The 25,881-nt window shown below is 43.6% G+C and overlaps 2 protein-coding genes across 4 annotated transcripts in view; one reads left to right on the top strand and one right to left on the bottom strand.

Moving 5' to 3' along the window:
• The window catches only part of hbs1l (HBS1-like translational GTPase), a 28,454-nt gene extending 27,008 nt beyond the window's left edge, over positions 1-1,446 (bottom strand). For all 3 annotated transcript variants that reach the window (XR_013844761.1, XM_080024390.1, XM_080024391.1), the window contains exons 1-2: positions 1,308-1,446; positions 674-739 (exon numbers count right to left, since the gene is read on the bottom strand). Coding sequence is in view for 2 of the 3 variants with exons in the window: in XM_080024390.1 (XP_079880516.1) it covers positions 674-739; positions 1,308-1,350 (109 nt within the window). In the remaining variant the exon portion in view is untranslated. The remainder of the gene's footprint in view (positions 1-673; positions 740-1,307) is intronic.
• A 5,589-nt stretch (positions 1,447-7,035) lies between these two features.
• On the top strand, positions 7,036-16,261 carry myb (v-myb avian myeloblastosis viral oncogene homolog). Its single transcript, XM_080020268.1, has 14 exons — positions 7,036-7,123; positions 8,770-8,887; positions 9,218-9,289; positions 9,475-9,567; positions 10,314-10,534; positions 11,180-11,408; positions 11,617-11,685; positions 11,793-11,897; positions 12,422-12,679; positions 13,388-13,524; positions 13,647-13,761; positions 13,982-14,098; positions 14,547-14,645; positions 14,749-16,261. The coding sequence occupies exons 1-14, from the start codon at positions 7,089-7,091 to the stop codon at positions 14,929-14,931; spliced, it is 1,851 nt and encodes a 616-aa protein (XP_079876394.1). The 5' UTR covers positions 7,036-7,088; the 3' UTR covers positions 14,932-16,261.
• The last annotated feature ends 9,620 nt before the right edge of the window (positions 16,262-25,881 follow it).

The following is a 25,881-nucleotide window of genomic DNA, read 5'->3' as shown; positions in this document are numbered from 1 at the left end:
AAACACGGAGGCACGGCAATCAGGGCACATGGAGAGCCATGTTTGACGATTCACACATGTAAAAATATTTGTCATTCCCCTTAATTCTGCAATGAAATGTTATCCATATACATTTTGTAAGTGTCCATCTGTTTTATCCTGTTATTGTAATGCAAACTGACAAACCCCCCCCCGCCCCCCAAAAAAAAGACTGCTCGACTTGAAGCATCTCAGTCGACTGACGGGTGTCCCGACTAATGATTCGACTTGTCTACTTTCAGGGGGCAGCCCTAGTTATGGTACTTAACACATTGCCCCATGAGACCTTTACTGCTGAGCTCCACTTGTAAATTACACATACAGTTGACCCTGTGGAGCACTTGCTATCATGTATGTTTTTAATTCATCTTTCATCAATTGAATATATCCCAACACCTAACAAGTATTAAAAATGACTGTTGGTGAAGATCTAAAGCATCCATAGAAAAATCATTTTGGCCCGTGTGTGTGAGTGAGAGATTTGTATTTCAGATAAAACACCACCTCATTAATCCCTGGATGGAATTCTGTTGTTGGATTGAGAAATGCAAATGTGGTCGCATTATACATCGTTGCATAACATTATACTATGAATAGTAAGCAATCAAGAAAAACTACTCTCATGTAAGCCACCAGGTTTACAGAAGACACCAACCTGTTGCTGGTGAGATGCAGTAGTCATCATCCACAGACTGTCCATACATGTCATCATCTTCAAAGTCTGGGGATACATTTTTTAAAAGAATGAAGTGGGATCTTTACAATATTTTAACAGACACTGACTGGAGAAAGTACAACATTTAGTAATTGATGACAGCTGTGCCTTTGCTTGATCAGCAACTCTGCAGGTTACCCCAACAATCACTTTCGCTAGGCAGCTTACTATTGTGGCTTAGCGGCGAGGATAACTGGGGAAAATGGGCAACATATAGGGATTTGAATTAAGTTGGATTAAGTGATTATGAAGTTACGGGTATAAATGCCTATACCATGTGACCGCCAACTAGTGACGTCACAAACCATAGCGTTAACAATTGTAAAGCAATGGCTGATCGTATATACACAATAATACACAATAACCAGTGTATCCATGCCAGTTCAACTGTAGCGTTTTAGTTAAGTTTCACTTTGAGTTGGTGCCAGTTGCCACATCACACCACATAGTTATCACGCCTCCATGCCAGCTGCTAGGTTAGCTAGCTGCTAGCATGGAGGCTAGCGCTATTAGCGGTTTGAGGCCTTGATTTCTGTTCTAAATCACAAACTCTCTCTAACTCCACACTATGTACCTTCATCGTAGTTGTAACCTCGGACATTTCTGTGTCGAGACATTTTTGCCTATGTGTCTCCACTCGGCCCTGGCGTTTTTCGGCTCATAGAGCGGCGCAGAGTACGTGTTTCACTCCCAGAGACAGAGTGCCATTGCTGTGACGGTGGGTGCAGTAGTACTGCGCATGTGCAAAAGACACGCTGCCGCTGCTGCCGCTGCTTTGTGTGAGGTCCCTAAAAGTTACCGAATACTGCTGAATGCTACCTATATAATAATAGAATCAAGAATGAAGAATAACAATTATTATAGTCAAGATTTTTTTCCATATCCACACGCCGTATAAATTATGAACAGCTGCTGTGTCCATAGTGCATTTCACCCACTGTAAATATTGAATATTTATTTATTTATTTATCATTGCTCTACTATCATTGACTATGCTGCTGGCTAAAAGCTATGCTGCTTTTTTAAGGAAGAAAAAAGTAAACACAAATAGATATATACATATTTAGATTTGGATTACCTTTTTTCTTCTTTTACCATTCGGTGTATGTGAACTGTATGAAAATTGAGTGCCACTGGTAACTGGACTCAAAGTCTTTCTATGTGTATGCAGGTGTATATGTATAATGTATATATGTATTGGTTGCAATATTTCTATTGTAAATAACTAGCACCCATCTGTGGCTCCATGATCTCACAAATGTGTGTGTGTGTGTGTGTGTGTGTGTGTGTGTGTGTGTGTGTGCTACTGGAGGGCAGGTTAATCCCAAATCCAATATGTAAAGAAAAGGGCAGTCGCAAATTGAATAAACACACACATGTGCGTGTGTGTGTGTGTGTGTGTGTGTGCACGTGCGGGTGTGTGTGCGTGCACTATTGATACTTTTTTTTACCATTTTAAATGTTCCTTTTTGGCACTTAGGGGTGTACCTCCCCTGTAAATATGAATACATATCAGTGAAATGTATGTATCATCTATACATTTTCTTTTTTAAACTGAGGTTTTCATTTTATGTCAGATATCATGAAAGTTTGGATTCGAAAATTGATTACTTCATTTGCTGAAGTTGTTCACCCCACGGACCAGAAACTGCTGGGGGTAGCGGTTTTGCATTCTCGTCAGAGGTCTGTGCCTCTGAAAGACTCCTGTGCTGCTTGGAGCTCCTGGCAAATTATGCAAAGCATTACCTCATACTCTCTTCCAACCATTTCAGACGGCCTCGTCCCCTCACCCGCATTCACAAAAAGCTTTGTGTTCCTCCAGAATCCTACCGGGATTAATGTGTTTTCCGATTTGCACGTGTTGTTGACAGATTTGCAATCCCTTGCTCTCGCTTGTTTCACAGCTGCCACCGGCATCCAATGCACAACGTACATTTTGTGTCGCTTCTGAAATCTAATAGAATTAATCAAAGACACATAACCCTACAGTGTAAATATGGTTAAAAAAGAGGAAGAAAGAATAATGCATAAATATTTTGTTGGTTTATCTATCATTGTGCTTGTCTGTGTGTAATGTGACCATTCTTATGGAAAAAAAACCCCATCCAAACCACTGATCCGCTCACCCATTCACTGGAGCAATCTGTTCACCCATCTGTTGAATGAATCCATCTCTGCAACTTCTCCCCCAGTTTTATTTCAGGAGTTGATCCACAATGGGACTTGTTATTATTCAACCTTAATCTGAACCCTGCTGCTTCATCACTTGCAACAGATTTTCCAAGGTGACATGTATAACATAGTCATAGGACACAAACAGTCAGATGTGGTAAACATGTGCGAAAAACAATGTTTATGTCTGAATATATGACTGGTGAGTTACGGGAAACAACTTTAATGTGAAACCAAGGTAGTGAAAAACAACAACAGCGTGTGGTAGTGGAACATTTTCTCTCTCTGTCACTGTCGCTGCTTCATTCCAAAACATCCTGGAAACATTTTGCAAGATGTGGAAGAGAGGAAGAATCCCCCTCTCATCACCTGTGTGACCTCTATGAAGTGTGTGTTAGTGTGTGTGCAGATGTTCTTATTTGATGCATGCATGTGTGTCAACCATCAAAACGCGGGAAGTGGAAATTAAAAGGGAGAACTCCACAAAAGGGGGAACCTATAACCACCTCCATCGACCTCAACACACATATGTACTGTACATATCCCCCCCCCCCCCACACACACACACACAGACACGCCACGCACACACTCTGACACCCTTCCCAGAGGTAAAACACTAGCAACTTCAATGGTAGGTAAACCTTCTCTTTCTCCCTCTTTACTTGTTTCCATTGCAAACCAACCTGTGTCAATCCAGAGCAGCTTCGTGTCAAACCGCCACCTGCAACATGAGCCATTCCATTGAAAAGCTCTTTAGAATTACCTAAGCAGGTGTCTGTTTTCTTTTCACCTGTCTATTTTTAGAGAAGGGAGACACACCAAACCTCATGTGATATCGATGTAGGTTGCATACGTACGTGCCGGCTCTCCACTGTACTAGCATCACCGGCAGTATCAGATTATTTATCTGACATTTTACTCATCTCTTCTCTATGTCTAAACCAAGACCGACTGGAGCGACTGCAAGGTGTCATTCACAACGTTAACATGCACACACACTCGCACTTAGACGTGCACGGCATGACTCTACATACATATTTGCACACAAAAATCCCTTCAGTGAACAGCTGCACAAGACAAACATATAGGAAGGAAAAATCAATATCATGATTTTTTAAAAATGTTTTGGCTGCAATATTTCTATTGTAAATAACTAGCACCCATCTGTGGCTCCATGATCTCACAAATGTGTGTGTGTGTGTATGTGTGTGTGTGTGTGTGTGTGTGTGTGTATTTGGTCAAAGACGGGCTGGGCTCTAGTGAGAGAATAGAGAATAAAAAAGGAGAGTGTAGACAATCACATCATCACGGCTGGGATTTCAGCTTGCGTGTGTGTGTGTGTGTGTGTGTGTGTGTGTGTGTGTTGGTAGCAGGGGCGTGTGCATGTGTGAGAACATTCGGATCTCAGGTTCTTTAATTGAGAAGAACAATATCATCATCGTCATCTTCCTCAAGCAGACTTCTCAGAAGGAATATTGTTCAAGCGCAGACTGAGCAGAATGACAAGTGAGAGCAGTGTGATCCCTAGGGTGTTTTCCAGAGCCCTTCTTTCACAGGCCTCCCCTTAGAAACACACACAGACACACGCACAAATAACTTCCAAGTTTCTTCTCTCCCGTCACAAAAGAGTTAGGCGTGTGAAAACATTTAAGGAGTCCTTTAGAATTATAAATTTCTAATTTTCTCATTATAATTCATCATTACAAAATCCTGTAGCAGCATCACCCCCAGGATTGTTTTATAGATAATGAGCAGGGCTAAAATGACAATTGCTGCAATGTCTTTTCATGCACTCGTGCGCGCACCCACGCACACACATTTGTTTGTCGTAAATGCCTTCCAAATAGTAACTTTGAAAGCTTGGTGGCATGATTTCTCCAGCCTAGGGGCCAGCAATAAAAATCATTCAAATGAGCCAATCTATGCACAATACTTTGCAAAGGGGGCAGCCCTCACAATACCTCTCCTTAACCTGTCCAATCGCGCCCATGCAAATGTCCACAGCTCCCAGTCAATGGAACTGGGGCGCCATGCTCCACTTACTATGGTCTATTTGCATAGCCTGGCTCTCTTCCGTTAATTTGCCTTTAGGTATCAAGATGGAGTTATGGTCATTCCCCTGAAAGAGAAAAGACACTTTGAACAGGAGCAAAGTCACAAAACACATGGATAGGAATGTGTTGTTGCACGCACACACACACACACACACACACACACACACACACACACACACACACACACACACGTGCGCGCACACATACATGTACCTGCTTATGTGTACACAGCTGTGTACCTTTCCTTGGGAATTTATGTCTCTATTTGTGTCCAGGTGATTACAACCATATTAGGACGCGACGCAATGTTTCACAGGTCTGGTGTCAATCAAAATAACCATAAAGAACCCATACAGTGATGATGTGTTATGTCAGGGGTGGGGAATCGCTTTACAGATTGATAATTACATATACACAGTGGGCCATATAGACTATTATAAACGATTTGATATATACATATATTGTATTACTATGGCAGTTTTTTTCCAAATCAAGGTTTCATTACTTTGTTTAAAAAAAATTGATATTAGATAAAGGACGACTGACTGGATATGAAGAATAGGCCCATGGGCCGGAGGTTTCCCACCCCTAGTTCAAACGATTCGGCGTTTATGTAGGTGAGGAATGAAGTGACATCATTGTAAAAAAAAAAAATATTTTCGGTAGAATTTTGAAAATAGAATCAATACCAAATTGCGGCGTAAAAGCCTGATCTCTGGCCACAATTCAAATCACAACTGTATTCAGCCTCTAAATAATCAGGGGCATGGACGCCTGAACGAGCCCACATCCAGTGAAACAGTGCAAGTTGCGTGGAGGCTGCTACTGCGTGTGCGTTTGTGTGCGCCCACGCGCGTACTCGTGCACGCGCGTGGGCGCACCCCCTCGTAATGCCGCCAAGACGACTGGCCCGAAACAATAGGCTGCGCTAAGGTGATGGTAATTATAAGTGACCGGGACAATACGGTCGCGTATGGAGGAACTAATACAATGAAGAGCCACATTTATACAAATAAACCAATAACGACCCAAACGAGATCCTTCAGAAACAGCCAATGCTTCCAAAAGCGAAAAGAAGAAGAAGAAGAAGAAGAAATAAAATAACGATTCTCCTCGGTAGACGAAGACAAAATAAATAACAGTGTGACTTGACACATTATGTTCTAATATAATTAGATATTAGATAACAATAAAAATGAATATGTGATATATAATATGAAATACGAATAAATTAAAATACACCATCAAGCCGTCGTAACAAATAAGTAAGATAATACGTTTTGTCACTATCTGACAGCTCATATAGTGATAATATACCGGACTTTTCTATAGGTATAAATTCCACAAAATGCATGCAGACAGAAAGTGAAAGTCGCACTGCAAGGCGGGTACTTCGCGGCTTTACTCCAGAGAAGAGCAAGTACACTCACTATACTAGACACCAGTATCCGCGACGATTGCTGTCGGACCCTGGTTCGTTTTTTATCGCCAAACACACGAGGCAGCTCTTGTCAAGCGCTTTATCACGCTCAAACATCTGTCTCCCACACCACAAGGCTTATCCTGTGCACAGGTACTGCCTTGCAACTTTCCACGATGGACCGCGGGACAAAGTTGTGTGTAATGTTTTGGCCTACTTAACACAACACCCCTTACACTGAGAGAAACCATGACATTTGTATCGGAAAAACGGCTGTGCAAAATAGGCGGTGCGATGAAAACATAATAACACTCTATTTCAGAAAATACAAAACAAGAGAAATGTATAAGCAGAAAATATTTAGTAAACAAAAAAATATATATATAATAATCTAATCAGTGGAAAAGCATTTTTTTTGTTTATTTGTCTTTTTTTTGTTTTTTTTTTCTGTTCAGCGCGGGGTCGCAGGGAAAACGCGCCTTTGACAGCGTGCCGCGGCTGGCGCTCGAGTGCGCATGCCCAGTGGAGTAGCGCTCACCCCGGGGCGCGGCAAACGAAGCGGGACGGCGGGCGGAGTGGGAGGAGCCGCGGCGAGTGTGTACCGCGTACGCGCGGCTGTTTACGCTAATGAAAGTGAACCTCCGTGTTCGCCGGGAGGACGCGCAGAGTGGAAACAACCGGGGTCCAGCGCACACTACCGAGCCACTCAATGAAACTCCAGATGGCTCGGCGGCCGAGACACAGGTAAGCGGCACCTGTTTTCCCTTCCACTCCGCTCCGGATGAATGCGTTCTTCTTATTGGATCTAGGAGTTTCCACACCGCGGACCGTGTGTGTGCGTGTGTGTGTGTGTGTGTGTGTGTGTGTGTGTGTGCGTGCGTGCGCGTGTGTGTGTGTGAGAGCGTGTGTGCGTGCGTGCGTCGCTGCCGGTGTGACAGGTGGCGGTCATCTGGCGGGTGCGCCTCCCCGCGCTGCCGCTGTCAGCGCTTCTGGCCGCGCTCCCCGCGACGCGCGCGCGGAACCGTGGCGTCGCGGATTAGGCGCGTGGACACCGGGCGAGGGGGCAGCGCGTGTCGCGTCGCGCCGCGCGTGAAAACAGCGGAGTATTCGTCTCGGTTTGTGGAACGCGGCTCTCGGTGGCCGGCCCTACGGCAGGTGTAAACTTTAGATTTAGATTTTTTTTTGGGGGGGGGGGGGGGGGTCGATGCAGAAATCTTTCTTGCAATAAGATGGGTTCTCGTTTCGGACGCGCCACACGCCAGCCGTACCGTATTTGCTCTGTGTAATCTGCTGAAAAAGCTTTCCTCTCAAACAGGCATCCGGGGATAGTGTGGAAACTAGTCACTGTGACGGCTATGAGCCGGGCGCGCGAGTCCACTTGTCCACTCAAGTGTCGCGCGCACGGTGCGTGAACTGTCCGATACTGTGACGCTCCGGTCACTCTGGTTACAGGGTATGGTGATGCAAAAAAAAAAAAAACCCCCAAAAAAACCCCCAAAAAACAATTCGATGTTGTTCTTATTACCATTATCTCCCTTTTTGTGAAACGGTGTTAACTGAAGTGCTTCAGAAAGTGCTTCAAACACCCCATCAGATTCGGCTATACTGTCATTCGTGTGTCCACGAACTATGTTGTGTGGTCGGTCAAATTGTGTCACTGCATTTATTAGGACGATGGCTAAGGACTTTAGTTATTGATTTGTTTTTATTGACAAAAAATGCTAACATTTACTACAAATTGAAATTGTGCTGTCTTTTTCTTCCCATCCCATGTTGTATAATATATTAGTCTATGATTGAGGGATTTTTAATGTTTTCCTGAAAACAATTTATTTTCCTGTAAAATTATACTTGTAAATCAACAAAATATATATATTGTGTATGCACACACACACACACACACACACACACATCCCATCACATCTGTTCACCTGTTGTTACTGTGCCACAGGAGCTTGGCATTCACATCACAGTGTGTTTGTGTGTGTGTGTTTGTGTCTGCGTTTATGTGTGTGCTGTACAATGCCAGTGCAGGTCTGAACATGCCAGGGTCATGAAATTATGATTACGTTTTCCAATCCCAGTATCTGTGGAAACTAAAAACACGAGAACCTGTTTGTCCAACGGCGTACCTCTCTCTCTCTCTCTCCCTCTCCCTCCTCCCTTCTATTTCTCCCCTCGTGGGTGTGTTGGCTAAAAACCTGTACCCAAACCTTCAAGAATGACTGGTTCTGTCTGTGTCGGCACCTGATGAGCTGAAGAATGGGCTGAGTTCTCTATGCCTGAGAGATGATTAGGGAGTAGTCAGAAAACAGATGGGCACTTATTGTCCCATTATTGAACTTTATCTCTTATTTTTCCTCTCTACCTCTCTCTCTCTCTCTCTCTAGTGTTTACAGCAGTGAGGAGGATGATGAAGACATTGAGATGTATGACCATGACTATGATGGCCCCCTGGCCAAGTCGGGTAAACGACACCTCGGTAAAACACGCTGGACACGGGAAGAGGTACTTTCTCTCTCTTCCACATACACACACACAGGCACATACACTCAGTCGCACACACACACACACACACATAGGCACATACACACACACACTTAGCTGAGCCATGTGTATGTGCCGTGCTCACACAATATGCATAATGGCTATAATAAAAGATTATTATGCCCACAGCAGACTCACTTCCTCATAACCTGTAGTTCCCTTTCATAGTTTTTTAGAATGACCTTTTGTATTTCCAAAAAATAAGTTGTAAAAAAAAAAAGCGTTTGGTTAAGGGTTTGATGAGTTGAGATTGTATTTGTTTTTAATTTAAAGTAAATGTTTTGCTTTCAGGATGAGAACTTGAAGAAACTTGTCGAGCTTCATGGATCAGAAGACTGGAAACAAATTTCTAGATTATTAACTGTAAGTTGTACAAATGATGCAAGCACACACAAACATGACTTTTGGAGGTAGGCAAAGAGGAATAACAATGTACTCGGCCAACATGAGAAGTGTAATTTTTGTTGAATCTAAGTTGGTTGTGAGTCTTGAGAATATATACTGACTGTATGTGTATGTTGCTGATGGTGTGTTTTCTCTTTCACCAGAACCGAACTGATGTGCAGTGCCAGCACCGATGGCAGAAGGTTCTCAACCCAGAACTCATAAAAGGCCCCTGGACAAAAGAGGAGGACCAGAGGGTAAGAAGACAGTTTAGAAGATAGCCCATAAGGACCTTAATACAACACTTATAGACACAAGTAGAACAACAACAGTCCATATGTGATCAAATAAAGCAACCAATACAACTGCACCTTCAAAATAAACACACAAAAACAATGTGACACCGTATTGCAGACAGTGCCGTTCTGAAACATAAGCAACTGTATATTTTTACTGTTCATAATTTACAGTATTTGAAGCGCACATCACACCTCCAGTCTATTAAAACATGTTGGAAGTCCAGGGGAGTCTGATTTCCATCCAGATATCTCTGCGGAATTATCCGTGTGGCTAAAGTTCCACTGGAAACTCCCTCGGTGCACTTCAGCAGGTGTTTCCAGTAACCTGCAGAAATAGACTGTTAAAGAAAGGGGGAAGAAGGGAGGGAAGGAGATAAGAAGTGTTTGTGGAGATCGGTTAATCTTTTCTCCATCAAGTTCACTAATTTTTCAGTGTTTTTTTTTCTCTCCTGATTTCTCACTCTATCATATTTTTCCTCGACCTATTCTACCTCTTCTCCTTTCTTTTCCTAATCATTTTACACCCTTCACCACACTCAACATTCATCTTATTCTTACCTTTGTTCATCCCGCTCTCTGTTCTCTGTGATTGCACCTTCCTTCCTCTTTCACCACACTGCTCCACTCTACTTTTCTTCTGTTTTTCCTCCTCCTCCACTCCTTCTCTCCCCCTCCGCCTACACACGCATCCCATCCTTCTTCAGGTGATCGAGCTGGTCCAGAAGTACGGCGCCAAGCGCTGGTCGGTGATCGCCAAGCACCTGAAGGGACGCATCGGCAAGCAATGCCGCGAGCGCTGGCACAACCACCTGAACCCGGAGGTGAAGAAGACGTCCTGGACGGAGGAGGAGGACCGCATCATCTACCAGGCCCACGAGAAGCTGGGCAACCGCTGGGCCGAGATCGCCAAGCTGCTCCCCGGCAGGTAGGAACGAGCGGGCGGGAGAAGAAGGGAGAGTCGGGGGGGGGGGGGGGGGGGGGACATAGGAGAGGCAGTGGAAGGCAGATGACAAAGGCTAGGGAAGGGGAGAGAGACTGAGAACGACGGATTTACCATGGAACCTTGGTCGCATTGAGTGAGAAGGTACAAGAAATGATGTATGAGCGATGGAGGTGAAATTTAAGGGGGAAGAGCGAAATAAGAACGAACCAAGGAGGGATCTCTCATGAAGCAGAAAGGGATGGAGTGAAAAGACAAGGGGGCCACAGAAGACAAGAGTTTTGCAATGCCATGATTGTATTTGCTCCATGCTGATAAGCCTATCTGGCTTTTTGCATCTCTGGGCTTCTGTGTGTGTGTGTGTGTGTGTGTGTGTGTGTGTGTGTGTGTGTGTGTGTGTGTGTGTGTGTGTGTGTGTGTGTGTGTGTGTGTGTGTGTGTGTGTGTGTGTGTGTGTGTGTGTGTGTGTCAGTTTTGATAAAGCTATCAGGTCCCCATGGGGGTTCAGGGTATCTTTGTCTTTGCATTTGAGCTCTGGTGTGAAGATGCGTCTCACACCATTACCGTAATAAATGCAAAATCTTTTGCCTATGATTTTCATTTTTTTTTTTTCCCCCTCAATGTTTCCCAGGACAGACAACGCCATCAAGAACCACTGGAACTCCACCATGAGGAGGAAGGTGGAGCAGGAGGGCTACCTCCAGACTTCCTCCAAGAACAGCCTGTCCTCCTTCTCCCTTGGCTCCGGCTATGTCAAGGCCTCCAACCACCTCATGGACTTCTCCCACTCGCCCACCCATCACGGGCTGCTCCCCTCACTGGCGTCCATCAGCTACCCCTACATCTCTGACACGCACAGAGTGAGTGGCGCAATTTGATGAGCTCATTAGAAATTGAGACTCCACCACGCTGCTATTTGAGAAAAGCCTGAAACAAACATCCCCCTGAAAACAACTCTAGCTTCTCCACGCTTGAGGGCATTTTTTTTTCTTCAAATTTACATACTTTTGTGTACCGAAGAATTATCCTTTTATGTTGTTATAGCCAAATTATCTTTTGGTTTAACAGGTTCCCTTCCCAATGGCGCTGCATCTAAACATCCTGAACATCCCCCAGCATGGAACCGCTGCTATACAGGTAGAATAACGCATCCATGAAGTGTGTCCATCAAAGTGTAAGTGCAGTTCAGTGTAGTTAATATTCATTATACTTAAAATGATCAATTTTTCTTTTCTCACTCTCAGAGACACTATAGTGAGGAGGACCCGGAGAAGGAGAAGAGAGTGAAAGAGATCGAACTTCTGCTCATGTCAACTGAGAACGAGCTGAGAGGCCAGCCATCACTACCAGTGAGTGTGTGAGTGTGTGAGTGTGAGAGTGTGAGAGAGTGTGTATTTAAGAGTGTAGACATGTAAATGTGTGACAGCACAATTTATGTGTAGATGGGTTGACCCTTTGCCTGGAGGGCAGTGGTTGGAGTATGTGTGTGTGTGTGTGTGTGTGTGTGTGTGTGTGTGTGTGTGTGTGTGTGCGAGAGAGAGAGCGAGCGAGAGAGAGAAGGAGGAAACATCTGGGGGGTCTGTTCTTGCAGAAGTGATGAAATAGGGCCTTATCTTGCCACTTTTGTGTGTTTGCATGTACGTGAGCCCTTGTGCAATTCTCTATCCACCACTGCCACTCTCCTGTCAGCTTTACACCCAAGTTCCCTTTCTTCTCTCTCTCTCTCTCTCTCTCTCTCTCTCTCTCTCTCTCTCCCCCTCTACACTGTTCTTTCATAAACTGTTCTTCCTCTCTCGACACGTTCTTTTATGACCATATTCTTTGTTTGTACTCATTTACTGACGGTCAATCTGGATATTTTTGTTTCTCCCAGATGAACCTGCCCTTCCCCAGCTGGGTGAACCAGAGCTCTGTGACGGACAGCTTGGAGGGCTTCACTACATCGTTACACCATCACCACCACCAACAGTTTGCCGCCCCTGCCATTCCCCTCGGCCAAAGCTGCCTACCTGAGGAGAGCGCCTCGTCGACGCGAGCCCACAGCAACTCCAACACTCATAGCAATGGCCACCACGGCAGCACCGCCTTCTCCAGCGCCATCCCAGAGTTCATGGAATCTGTCATTGACTCGGTTAGTTAGTTATTTTCCGTTTCTGTACTGACTATATTCTCAATTTCCGCTATTTGTGTTTCCCCCCCTCTGCTGCCGTCAAGTGTTTCCACACTGAACCCAAACAGGCAGTGTACCCTTTGGAGCATTTAGAAAAAGGCATAGATTTGACCAAGTAGCGGGGTCTTGACCGAGTGTTCTACTCCCGTCCTTTTCCCAGAGCCTCTCCTCAGTCTGTGAGGCCATGGATAGGAGTGCAGCCAAAACAGACAGGGTCTCGCCCAATCAGGGTTCAAGGACCAAAAGGTCATTGGCTGGTTTCATCTGTTCCACGCCCAAGCCTTCGACAGTCAGAACTCTGCCCTTTTCACCCTCGCAGGTAGCTAAGAAGTAGTAGCTGACTTTGATCAGAATCCATCCAATCACCATTAAATTCAGCTTCCATCTACGTCATCACAATCACGCAGATGCGATAAGAGGCCTTTTCGTGTCTTTTTGCCGCTTTCTCTCACTCTGTCATTTATTTTCCAGCCCAATCATTCAATCCATGGCTTGTCTTTTAGCCCATTTACTCTCCATACTTTATGATCTCTAGGTTTTCTTTGCGCCTTCTTTGCTCCAATAATTCACCAATTTTCCTTAAACCTTAACTTCCAAGACTCCATAATAGCCATTAAACTGAAATAAAAAAAAGTTAACTCATCAATTGCCTCTTTTTCCCCCTCACAGTTTCTCAACCAATCGATGAGCTCAGAACACTCAGACAGCGACAGCATACCAATGAGCTCGCCGGTGGACTCCAAGCCCCCGATGGTTACACCTCTACAGCAAGACCACTCGCTCAGGCCCCAGAAAGAGAACGACATGTAATTTGTAGTTTTATTAAACTCTTCCAACCTCTTCATAACTCACTTGCTGTTCTGGACATGTTGTGTCTTTAATATATGACCCTGAATCTCATTCTTTCTTACCATTCTTACCATCTCAGGTTCAGGACGCCAAACATTCGTCGCTCTATCCTGGAATCGACCCCGTGTACGCCCACACCCTTTAGGTCAGCCATAGGCCTGCAGGAGGCCAAGTATGGACCCCTCAAATCACTGGTGAGGACACGCATGCACGCACGCACATACACACACACACACACACACACACACACACACACACACACATACACACACCAAACTCATTCTTCCATTACAGATTAAATTGCTATTTGTATGTCTATACATTGTTTCTAGGTATGCTTTTTGATAGCCAAACAACTACTGTGCTACACTGTGACTCTGTCGTGACTAAACATGGAATTTGGTTATTTTGCAGAACTCCCCCCTGGAGCAGGACATGACAGAGTCCATCAAACAGGAGCCGATGGAGTGTACCATCTCAGCGGGGGGGTCACTGGACGAGCAGCCGCCACTGAAGAAGATCAAACAAGAGGTGAGAAGATTAGACACACACACACACGCAGATACACACCTTAACACATATATATGCTTGTGCACAAAGGTGCTGAAAATGAATCTTTTTGACAAAATTATAAAACTTTTACTTTTTACACTGGAGAAATGACAAAAATAGAATGGATTGGCACTTAAGTAATTTTAGTAGCAAATGTACTAATAAATTGTAAAATAACTGACGATGACAGTTATTTTACATGATATGTAAAAATGTATAGAAATTAAATATGAAAATAAATTAAATGAAATTATATACATTTTAATTCACTTTTATATATAACTATGAAATTATCAACCAAATTGAATTTTATTTAAATATAATTTAATGCAAATATAATTGAACAAAAGTTGAATCGAATATCATTGAATAAAATAAGATCATTTTAGATCATGCAGTGAATGTGTTCCACCATCTCGCCCCCCAGGTGGAGTCTCCCTGCGAGAGGAGTCCCTGCATGCAGTGGGAGGGTCAGGAGCTCCACACTCAGCTCTTCCCCTCCACCGGGCCGGCCCAGGAAGTACCGGTAAGCCCCAAACTCTGAGAACTAACCCTGTAGGTCCATTCACTCTGCTGCAGTTTGGGACGTCGATCTTGATCTTTGCTTTTCCTCTTGTTTCTCCCTCCAGGACCTACTGACCAGCTCCTTACTGAGTGAGGACGGACACAAGGACTACCACCTCCCTCATCGGCCGCTGGAGCTCGGCTCGTGGGAGCAGGCGACGTGCGCGAAGACAGAGGAGCAGATCCTTGCGTCGGAGCACGGCCACAAGTACAACAACACTTACCCGACGAGGACACTGGTCATGTGAACACACACACACACACACACACACACACACACACACACACACACACACACACACACACACACACACACACACACACGTGCACACATCCAAGCAAACTAAAACACGAAAACACACATGCACAAAAAGACATCAGAGAAATGACCTGAAAGCATCAACATTCTCAGCCGGATGCAGCTCGGTGGGACCTTTTTAAAATGTTATTTGTTGTGGTACAACAGTTGGGAGAGGCTCAATGCCATTGGCGTTTTTTACACACACACTTGTTGGAATTCAACCAACCAAAGATTATACATTTTTCTTTCGAAATATTATTTTTTTTTTTATTGACTTTGTATTTTTTATTTGTTTGTTTGTTTCCTTTTTATATTAATTAATGTCAATATTTTTTATTTTGGCTTTTTTTTGTATTATTATCAATTTTGTATTATAAATGGGAAATAGTGGTTATATAATTAGCGTTGGGCTGTATTTTATTAGTAATTCCGAATTTCTGTTATTAATATAAAGAATAAGCCAATTAATTTATTTCCTTTTTTATAATTATTTCTTAAACAATTGGCCTATTGAGCAGTGTTTTACTTCAGTATTTATGCCCTACTAGCATTACCATGAACCCAAAAGGCATGTTAATACATTTTTCGAAATTTAAAAGTTGTATTTAAGTCATGAAATATTTCAAAGTGAAATTCCCTTCTTATTGTTTACCTTCTTGTCATGCACTGTTGTAATGTCTACTGAGAATTTCATGTGTTTGGCAGAACACACAGCGTGTGTGTTTCTGTGTTTACAGTCAAATGATCGAGTCACGTCTCCACCGTGATAGGACCAGCCTCGTCAAGTATTAAAAGAAAAAGTTTTCACAAAATTGTTAAAAAGAAAAATATGTTTTTTATTCAGGGCGGTGTCCCTACCAGTCTGGACAGTATCCTACAGAGGGAAACAGTTCCACTGAACAAAGTTTTGTACGTTTTATACATAACCTGTCTAAAAACCATCATGTCAAAGGAAAACAAAGCAGTACTTGAATTTTGTTCATTTTTTATTTTTTTTTCTACCAAAAGCTCCAGTAGCAAACACTGACAATGTGCTATGCAAAACTTTTTGTACGACTGTTTTCCAAACATTTCTTATGATTCTTTGTAATATACTGTTTTTAATGCGTTTTCAATCAGCATGGGTTTTTCTAAACTACAGCAGCCCATCTCAAACACTTGGATCAGAAAGTCCTTTTCTGATATTGGATGCCTTTTTTTCTTAATAGCTTCCAAGCACAAAACACATTTTTATAAAGCATTTACACACCTTTTTCATGTGTTTTATACTTTTGTATACTGCCTAGTAATAAAGTGTGCCTTTTTATACTATATCGATGTGGTCTGCAATGTATTTTGTTTGAATTTCCTTGAAACTGAGTGAAATGGTGAAGTGCAGAAGTGTAATTGTATTGTAATAGCAGTGCTAGTAAAGCGATCATTCGTAGCATTTGCATTAATTTAACTTGTGTAAACAAGCTCTATTTGTCACATTAGCACAATAGCCTTCAGCGGCCTAACAAGTTGTGTCAACAGTGCAATTAATTAGTGCTAATGTCTCCAGCAAGTTCTCTGTTTGGACCAAATTTATTATCCACTCACTCACAAAGTTTACAAAGTCAAAAACCTATCTGTAGTATTCAAATGTTTATGAGGACTGTAGTATTCAAATAATTCATTTTGGCCCCTGCCTGTTCCTCCTCACACACACACACACACGCACAAGCACACACCTGCATTGCGTAGCTTAGAGCTTTGATAAGAGGATAATTATGTAAAGCTTTCGAACCGCTATTTTTTTTCCACTGCGATCAGATAATATGTTACTACTGTTATATTCCAGTGCAACCCTTTAATCACTAACACCCCCTAAACACCACTAACTCTCACTTTGTGGAGGGATAACCACTTGCGGCCAGATCGCGGAAGTTGGTCCAGTTGGAAAAATGCTTTTTTTTTTATCGATATTTCATTGTCTGCCATTGAAAATGCAGTAATCAATGCAGTGAAATCACATGGTCACAAACTTACTATTAAGTCTGTAAATGATTAATGAAATACAGTCACTTTTTTGTAATTATTGTTTTTTTCCCATGATGCTTAGAAATACCTATTAACATCTTTAGAGTCCATGGCAGAGGCACGACGGGCAACGGGCTGCCCTGTCGCTGTTCACTGTGGGTGGGTGGGTTGGTGGCCGGTGGCTAGTCACTGTGGGTTGATGCCAGGGTGGAGGGACGCTGGGACACGGTCTGGTCTAGGGTGTGGTCCGGGTGACCGTTGCCCGACCTGCTGCACTCCTGCATTGATCTGGATGTGGTTCGCCTATCTCTCCCGGTGCTGGAACTCAAACTCAGCACATACACCATACAATAGTGTTTGCAGGACGGGTGGGCTGCGAGCTATGTGGGTAAGGATGTAACGGGTGGCAGCAATCTTGCCTGTCACGCTCCCGCCTTGGCGAGCTCCACGACTGTCCTGCAATTTTAATACCACTCATACACAAACAGCGCACATTGAGCACTGGGGTGATGTTTGGGTGCTCTGCACCATGCGCACTCGACTACGTGGGTGAGCGCTCGGGCCTCGTGGCCGGGTGGAGCAGGCCTCGCCTTAGTGCAGGGCATTGTTGGGCGTGGGGGCCCAGCCGGCTCGCATGCAGGCCGGGTGGTCCTGGCGGGGTGTCACACACACACACACACACACACACACACACTGGGTGTGTGTGTTTGTGTCGGAACTGGGTGTGGGTTTATCCATCTCACACATAGAAACACACACACACACACACACACACACACACACACACACACACAACACGCACACACGCATACAAGTGGACTCATCACAGGCACACACACACTACCAGCGTCTGCCTGAGCACCCGTCCTAATTACATCCTTCTTCCTTTCTCTCCTTTACTGCCATAGCTATCACTGAAAGCAGCCACGTGCTGTAATTTCTATTCCAATTTTCATTGAGTTTCGTCCTCTAATTAGTAATGTTTTGTCGAATACATGTTGTCGTATGATGTTTCTATGTTTATATTTTGTCAAGTACATTTTTTTGTTTGTCTCTATGTTTATCTGTCCCACCCGTGATGATTCTCCCTCCCCCTCTTGGAGAAGTAATGATAATTAGTTATTAATAGATCAAAACATGGTAAGATCATTCTTCAAAGAGGGGGGGTTGGTGGCAGTCTTGTAAAACAAAATAACTGTGCTCTTGTCATCCCACAGGTCGTCCACAGAACACAGTTTTATATATATATATATATATATATATATATATATATATATATATAAAATAGTGTGACCATTGGCCTTTGGACCAGAGTCGGATTTCTCTGGGTAGACTTCAAATTTAATTCACGTATAAGTCAATTTTTACTATACATGTTAGAGGTGAGTCAGTTCATTTTTGAGGTTGTTTGTAATTAACTGTTTTTTTTGTTCCATAGTACTCTTCACCAATCAGCCACAACATTAAAACCACCACTTATAACCACTAATATTGTGTAGGTCCCCCTTGTGCTGCCAAAACAGCACTGACCCGTCAAGGCAGGGACTCCACAAGACCTCTGAAGGTGTCCTGTGGTATCTGGTAACAAGACGTTATCAGCAGATCTCTAAGTCCTGGAAGTTGCAAGGTGGGGCCCCATGGATCAGGCTTGTTGTTCCAGCACATCCCACAGATGCTCTATCGGATCCTAACCCCGTCTGTCCACATAATGAAGAAGAAAATGTGATTCATCAGACCAGGCCACTTTCTTCTATTGCTCCATGGTCCAGTTCTGATGCTCACGTGTCCATTGTAAGCGATTTCAGCGGTGGACAATGAGTCTTGGGCGCCCTTGACCCTGTCACCAGTTCACCAGTGGTCCTTCCTTGGACCACTTTTGGTAGGTACTAACCACTGCATACCGGGAACACCCCACAAGACCTGCTGTTTTGGAGATGCCATCACAATTTAGCCCTTGTCAAAGTCACTCAGATCCTTACTCTTGCCCATTTCTCCTTCTTCTAACGCATCAACTTCAAGAACTGACTGTTAACTTGCTGCTTAATATATCCCACCCCTTGACAGATGCCTTTGGAACGAGATGAGCAATGTAATTCACTTCGCATGTCAGTGGTTTTAATGTTGTGGCTGATCAGTGTATGTCTTATCTTTTATTATTTTTATAAACTGTATATGTATATTACACCAGTGAAATACTTTTGGCCCCTTAGGCGTTATAAATAATATGACGAATGGTGTTTGTACAGTATACTGTAGAGCAGATTAATCTGCAACATACGTGTGAGTTTTATGTTATATGTGCTTTCCCTGTCATAATCTTTCCTTTTTTCCACTTTGGGAGTGGACTTTTTGAATGTTTGTTGTCATGTTTCGACGCCATTAGCCCCACATGCGTTGGGTGAGAAACATCAATTTAGTCAATGGCATAAAACATCTCTGTCTACAGTTATCTTTATATCTCCATGGTAGGCACACATGCCCACACACACTGCCACACATTCCTCTGCACACACACACACACACACACACACACACACACACAATAGAGCCATGCACTCCGTATGAGCTTCGTATGAGTCTCTTGAGGAGACTGTTGTTTTCCTGTGAGGCCATCTAGGCCAAGGGGGCCCAAACTTAGACCGGGGGCTATATTTACACCCCCACAGCCAAGCCCCAGCTCTCATATCCCCCCTCCAGCCACCTGCACTTCCTCCCATCCCTCCCCCCCAGCCATGCCCACCAGCACCACCACAGTGCCCTCAAATATAGATTCCCATCTACACACTGGAGCAGCTTTCAGTGGAGGAAAAGAGGGAGGGGGGCAGGGGGGGTGGGTGCCATAAGTGTCCCATGAGATGAAATGTCTCATGGGACGTACATTCATAGTTCCATGCAAATGGGATAAGATCCATGGTACTTAAGTTGAAATTCTGATGACGCGACAGTGACAGTCTAGTTATTTTATGGGAGGTGGGTGTAGGTCTTTTTTCATGATTTCATAATAGCAATAATAGTACAATACTGTCAATATTATATTATAATATAATAATAATAATAATAGGTAATGATTTCTCTCTCAGCAGTCCTTAGTCTGTATATGTTTGTATCCTGATTGTGTGTGAAAGAGTATGAGTTTCAGTGTGTGCATGCCAATGTGTGTGCATGCCAATGTGTGTGTGTGTGTGTGCGTGTGCGTGCGCGTGCGGGTGTGTGTGTGTGTTTGTGTGTGTGTGTGTCAGCAGGTGTGCCTGTGTGTGAGCATGTATGTAGGTTGTGGAGGGAGGCCAGAGCCAGCAGCAGACTTTCATATTGGGAATGTCTTCATCTACTGTACCCAAAAAACCCCAAAGCCCCCAAAGCCCATGAGATTCACTGACACCTGCTTTTACTGACAGAGGGGCCAGCTGCCTCCGTGTGTGTGTGTGTGTGTGTGTGTGTGTGCGTGTGTGTGTGTGTGTGTGTGTGTGTGTGTTAAAGCGAGAGCGAGAGAGAGAGAGAGAGAGAGAGAGAGAGAGAGAGGGAATGAGAGATTGAGAATATAAAATAACACACACTGCCAAAACAACTAAAGCCAGATGCAAATCCTTAGATGCAAGTCTAACTTCATTTTTATGGAATTTGTTTCAAAATTAGCGACTTTAGCAACTTTTTGTAGTGCTTGTTGCAGCAGCTCTCAGTGGTACTTTTCAAAACCCAGATGAGCCAAATGAGTGAAAATTAATGGACAGTGTAAATGTAAAAAGACACCAGGGACAATGCACACTCAAAGCAAACATCTCTGCACAAATCATTAGGTCTAAAAAACAATTTGTAAAGCATCCATGTGCAGTCATTCTATGTTCGAAACAAAATCAACTGTTGTGATTCCATCCATTTTAGGACTTGAAACGACCTTTTGGCTTTTCAATACAGCCTGAAGGTGATTGAATTTAATATGAAAGAACCTTGTCAGAATAATTCTGAATCTGGCAACCATGGTATTGCGCCTAGTGTTGGGGTGATCTCTCCCGTTGTCCCTGGATGGAGGATGTGACAGTCATCTGGGCCTCTCGTTATGTTTAACAGTGTACTTTTAACCAGGGCTCTTATCGGGATGAGATGAGCATGAGTGGGCCGCGGGGTGCAGCTCGTCGTACTGGAAAAACCTCTTGAGATACAAATCAACTTTAATTTTTCATGGGTTGTAAAAACTTCTAATTACTGTGCGGGAAACACTAGACTTTTAATTTAAACCCTTGTATTTTGTTTCAATGTATAACCAATGAATACTGTTTCTTAGCACTTACTTAGCACCACCTTGCAGTATTTATTGTTACACCAATGTTGTTGTTACACTAATCTCTGTCGCAATGTAGCTGAATGTTATTCTCCCTTGTAAGTCGCTTTGGATAAAAGCGTCTGCTAAATGACTAAATGTAAATGTAAATGTAAATGTTTCAGACAGAAAGGGCCGGTGCTCTCAAAGTCATCTTAAAATTGTGAGATATGCATATTTAACCTCATAAAGTTATTATTTTAAATGATCATCATGTCACTGACTATCATTACAAACTTGAGAAGATATTTCAGTTTTTTGTCCACATTGGACAGGATTCCCTTGACATTACACGACTCGTTTTTCATTACAAAGCACTAATTATTCATCAGAATGGCCATGATGGTCAACATGTGCATGTTTTTTTATTTGCAGCCATGTTTTTAGTATCTTACACATGTAATGTTTGTCTTGAATTTGATGAGGGACTGATTTGCCAAAATAACATTAACGATACATTCTTTTTTTTCTTTTTTTTTTAACCTGTGCTGTCAGCATGCTGGGCATACAACACAGAGTATTTGTATGCCATTGCATTCAGGACAGAGTTCGTCTGCAAGTGGAGTTCAAGTTCTCAACCTGCAATGCAACTCTTTATTAATTCTTAAATCATCAAGAACTGCTGCAATAACTCTGTCCTGTGGACGACCTGTAGGATGACAAGAGCACAGTTTTTGGTTATGGAGAGCCACCACCAATCCCTCTTTGGAGAACAATTTATCATGTTTGGGTCTATAAACAACTGATCACTACTCCAAGAGGGGGAGAATCACCACGGTGAGACAGATTAACTTAGAAACAAACAACATTTACACAAAAACATGAACATTGGATGACAACATGTATTGAAAAACAATGAATTAGGTCCAGGAAAACTGGAACTACAACTGGTCACGTGGCCTCTTCCTGTCATAATTATGGCAGTAAATGAGGGAGGAAAGGAGAGGAATGCAACCAGGAGGGTGCTAGGAAAGCCCAGAGTACCCTGCCCTGTGGCCACAGAGGCCCCCGGGCCCCCAGAGAAGCCAGAGGGCCGTGGAGCAACCCCCACGCCCAGCCCAGAGGAGCATGACCCAGTCCCAGGAAGCACGAGGAGACCCCGCACCCCAGGGGCGCACACATACAACCAACCCCTAGATGCAGGTACAAGACACAGCTGCCGGCACAGAACCCGGGCCATGGGGGCAAGGCACAGACCGCGGGCTCAGATCCCGGGGCTTTCCTGACCGCCACCCCGCCCGAGCTGCCCGCCCACCGGTGGGACCCCCATGCCCACCCACGCCCCGCACAAGGGGGAGGACCAGTTCAACAGTTGCGGTATGAACAGTTCAAAGGCAGATTTGATGTCATGAACTGGGGTAACTGCAAATCTGGTAAAGTGTAGTCCCTGGTCCCATAATGTTTTCAACTCAGTCTTCCCTGAAATGGTAAGTTGGACCTTTTTATGTCAGTGTGTTGCCCCTCTCAGACTGCAAAATAGGGAATACCCACAAGATAGATCTGCACTCATCTCTTATGTCAATGAGGCATCGGTACGCTTTTTGAATACAGCAGCCTACCTTTGGTTCAAATAAAATGGGATGGTCTTTATGTCTGTGGTGAGAGGGAGAGAGAGAGAGAAAGAAAGAGAGAGAGAGAGAGATCTTTCTGTCTGTCCAACATAATCCGAGGGTTAACTCATTAAATGTACATTTCCATTCCCTCTCAAATTAAACACATCTGTCGCAAGCGGATTGGCCCATGAATTCAGTTTGACATGTCACAATAGATTTATAGCCGGATGTTGCAGAAGCACTGGTGCTCTTGCACACGCTTGTGCGCACAGCACACACACACACACACACACACTTACACACACACACACACACGCGCGCGCGCACACGCACACACACACACACACACACACACACACACACACACACACACACACACACACACACACACACACACACACTCACACACACACACACACTCACGCAGACGTGAGTGTGTGTTTGGGTGCACATGCCCGTCCACCCAAACATATGAACAGACACATGAACTGGTAGTGTGCTCCCTCACTCGCTCGCTAACTTGCTCTGGGACAACATAGATTACTCTGGCCTGATTTCCTCATTCCCTGGGTGCTGTTGTGGTCAGAGATACTCAGGCGAGAGTAGCCACTCCCTGTTGGCAGCGGTCAGGTAGAAGGGCTTGGCTCGGCTGCTCAGGTCTGATAACTGGCCTCCGCCGCGAGAGAGAAAGAGAAAGGGGATAAAGTTTCAGTACAGATAAAGTTAGGAGATGGAGACAAACTAGACAGACAAGTGTGCAGAAACCCTATTCCCTAATACGTTTATATTTACGTGTCTCCGTGACTTTCTTTCAGAAACTTCTTGGGCAAAATTTGTGACTGCTCAAAAATGAAAACTTCTGACGAGATGTTTGCATTGTGGCCGGGGGGCGACAAAACTGCCTTTGTTTGATCCTGATGTGTGTGTGTGTGCGTGCGTGCATGGGTGCGTGCGTGTGTGTGTGTGTGAGGGGGCAAAACTGGGGGAGCTGTCACAAGTTTGAAATTTGTGTCAAAATGCAGAAAATTTCAGCCCATCTAATTATTTTATCTATTTTTCCGCAGGCAAGCTCTCCTCAAGGGCCACCTTTGGCACAAAAATAATAATAATTTATTGTAAACCCCCTGCCGAAACCTTCCACATGCTTATAGTTCATCCGCCAGGATTGAGCTGGTCGTTTTGATGTATTTTGCGTGGATATGGCTTGAAAACTGTGGGAGGTGTAGCGCAGTGAAAATTGGCTCTAATAATAGTAAGTAGTATATCGTAAGATGTGCAATAATAGTAAGTGTTCTGCCAGCGCACGTAATAAAGAGGAAGCAACAAAAAATGAGTGAGGTTGAATTGAAGAATTGAAGAATCAAATCTAATCTATCTATCTATCTATCTATCTATCTATCTATCTATCTATCTATCTATCTATCTATCTATCTATCTATCTATCTATCTATCTATCTATCTATCTATCTATCTATCTGTCTGTCTATCTATCTATCTATCTATCTATCTATCTATCTGTCTATCTATCTGTCTGTCTATCTATCTATCTATCTATCTATCTATCTGTCTATCTATCTCGGCTTTATGACTTCCATGGCTCAGAGAGATGTATTCTAAATATCTTTCATATCAAAACATTTTTTTGAACAAAGCACAATAACTTTTGTTCATCTCTAAATTTGCTTCAATTCCAAAAATATGTATATTGGAATCCTATCTGAATGAGAGTCACACAAGGACAAATTCAAATTTGATGAATTGTTAAGCTATTATTGCCAAAGGCAGCCTAAATCCCCATAAGAAAAACTCAGGCTGTCCTTGTTTTGATTTAACCTGCGGTATGTCAGCAGAGGGGCTGGGTGCTTTTAGTTTTAGTCTTTGTCGACGTGAAGGATGGACACGCAGCTTGGGATCACTTTCCTGTTTTCGGGTAAAAGTAAAGGTGCAGTACATTGCATTGCCATTGCCCTCAACGCCCTCACGCTGTGCCGCCGCCACGTGAGCGCCTTCACAAATGGACAAATAGAAAACATACAATAGCTACCAGTCCGCACACACAGACACACACACACACACACACACACACACACACACACACACACACACACACACACACACACACACAAGCACACGCACACACACACACACACAAGCACACGCACACACACACACACACACACACACACAAGCACACGCACACACACACACACACACACACAGACACACACACACACACACACACACACACACACACACACACACACACACACACACAGACACATGCATGTAGCCAGAATACACAGAGATTGGGTAGATAGAGAAAGACTGAGGGTGAAGAGATAGGAGGGTGAGAGAGGTGAACAGATGAAGAGAGAGAGACAGAGAGAGAGAGAGAGAGAGAGAGAGAGAGAGGGGGAGAGAGGGAGAGAGAATGAGAGCGTGAGAGAGAGAGAGAAAGAGAGAGACTGTTGGGAGCTGCTGGAGGGTTGATTAGGCTCATCTGTAACAGTTAGTCTCCACAGATTTGGGGACCATTCGTTAGGCCGTTTGTTTGTTGTTTGTGTGCTTCTTTTTCTTCTTTTTTTCCAAAGACAAAGAGATGCATAGAGCAACGTGACCACCGCAGATAGCCCAATAACAATAACTGTAAATGTAAAAAAAGAATAAAGTAGGTCAGGAGGCGCTAGAATGAATAGTGCCAATGGTGTCAAAGAGTGAAAACAGACATTTGGCCACTTGATAAAACAAAGACAAAGAGAGAAACAAACAGCAAACAGAGAGGAAGAGGACTTGGAATAACAGACCATTATAAAATGGAAACCTGTAGAAGTTCTTCTCTGCCTAGATAAGCTTTCCAAAACGCATATGTATTTATATTTAGTTACAGCATAACTATATCAGTGTCCAGTGAAATCATGTTGAAATAACCAGTTAGTAATGTGTGATGAAACACTCTCTATACTTGACAACAACAACATTCATGGTGCTCAAGTTCAATTTGGAGGCTGAGAAATAGAGTTAGAGCTGT

The sequence above is a fragment of the Zeus faber genome, assembly GCF_960531495.2.
Source record: "Zeus faber genome assembly, chromosome: 2".
Lineage (NCBI taxonomy): Eukaryota > Metazoa > Chordata > Actinopteri > Zeiformes > Zeidae > Zeus > Zeus faber.
This window is presented reverse-complemented; position numbering and strand designations above follow the sequence as displayed.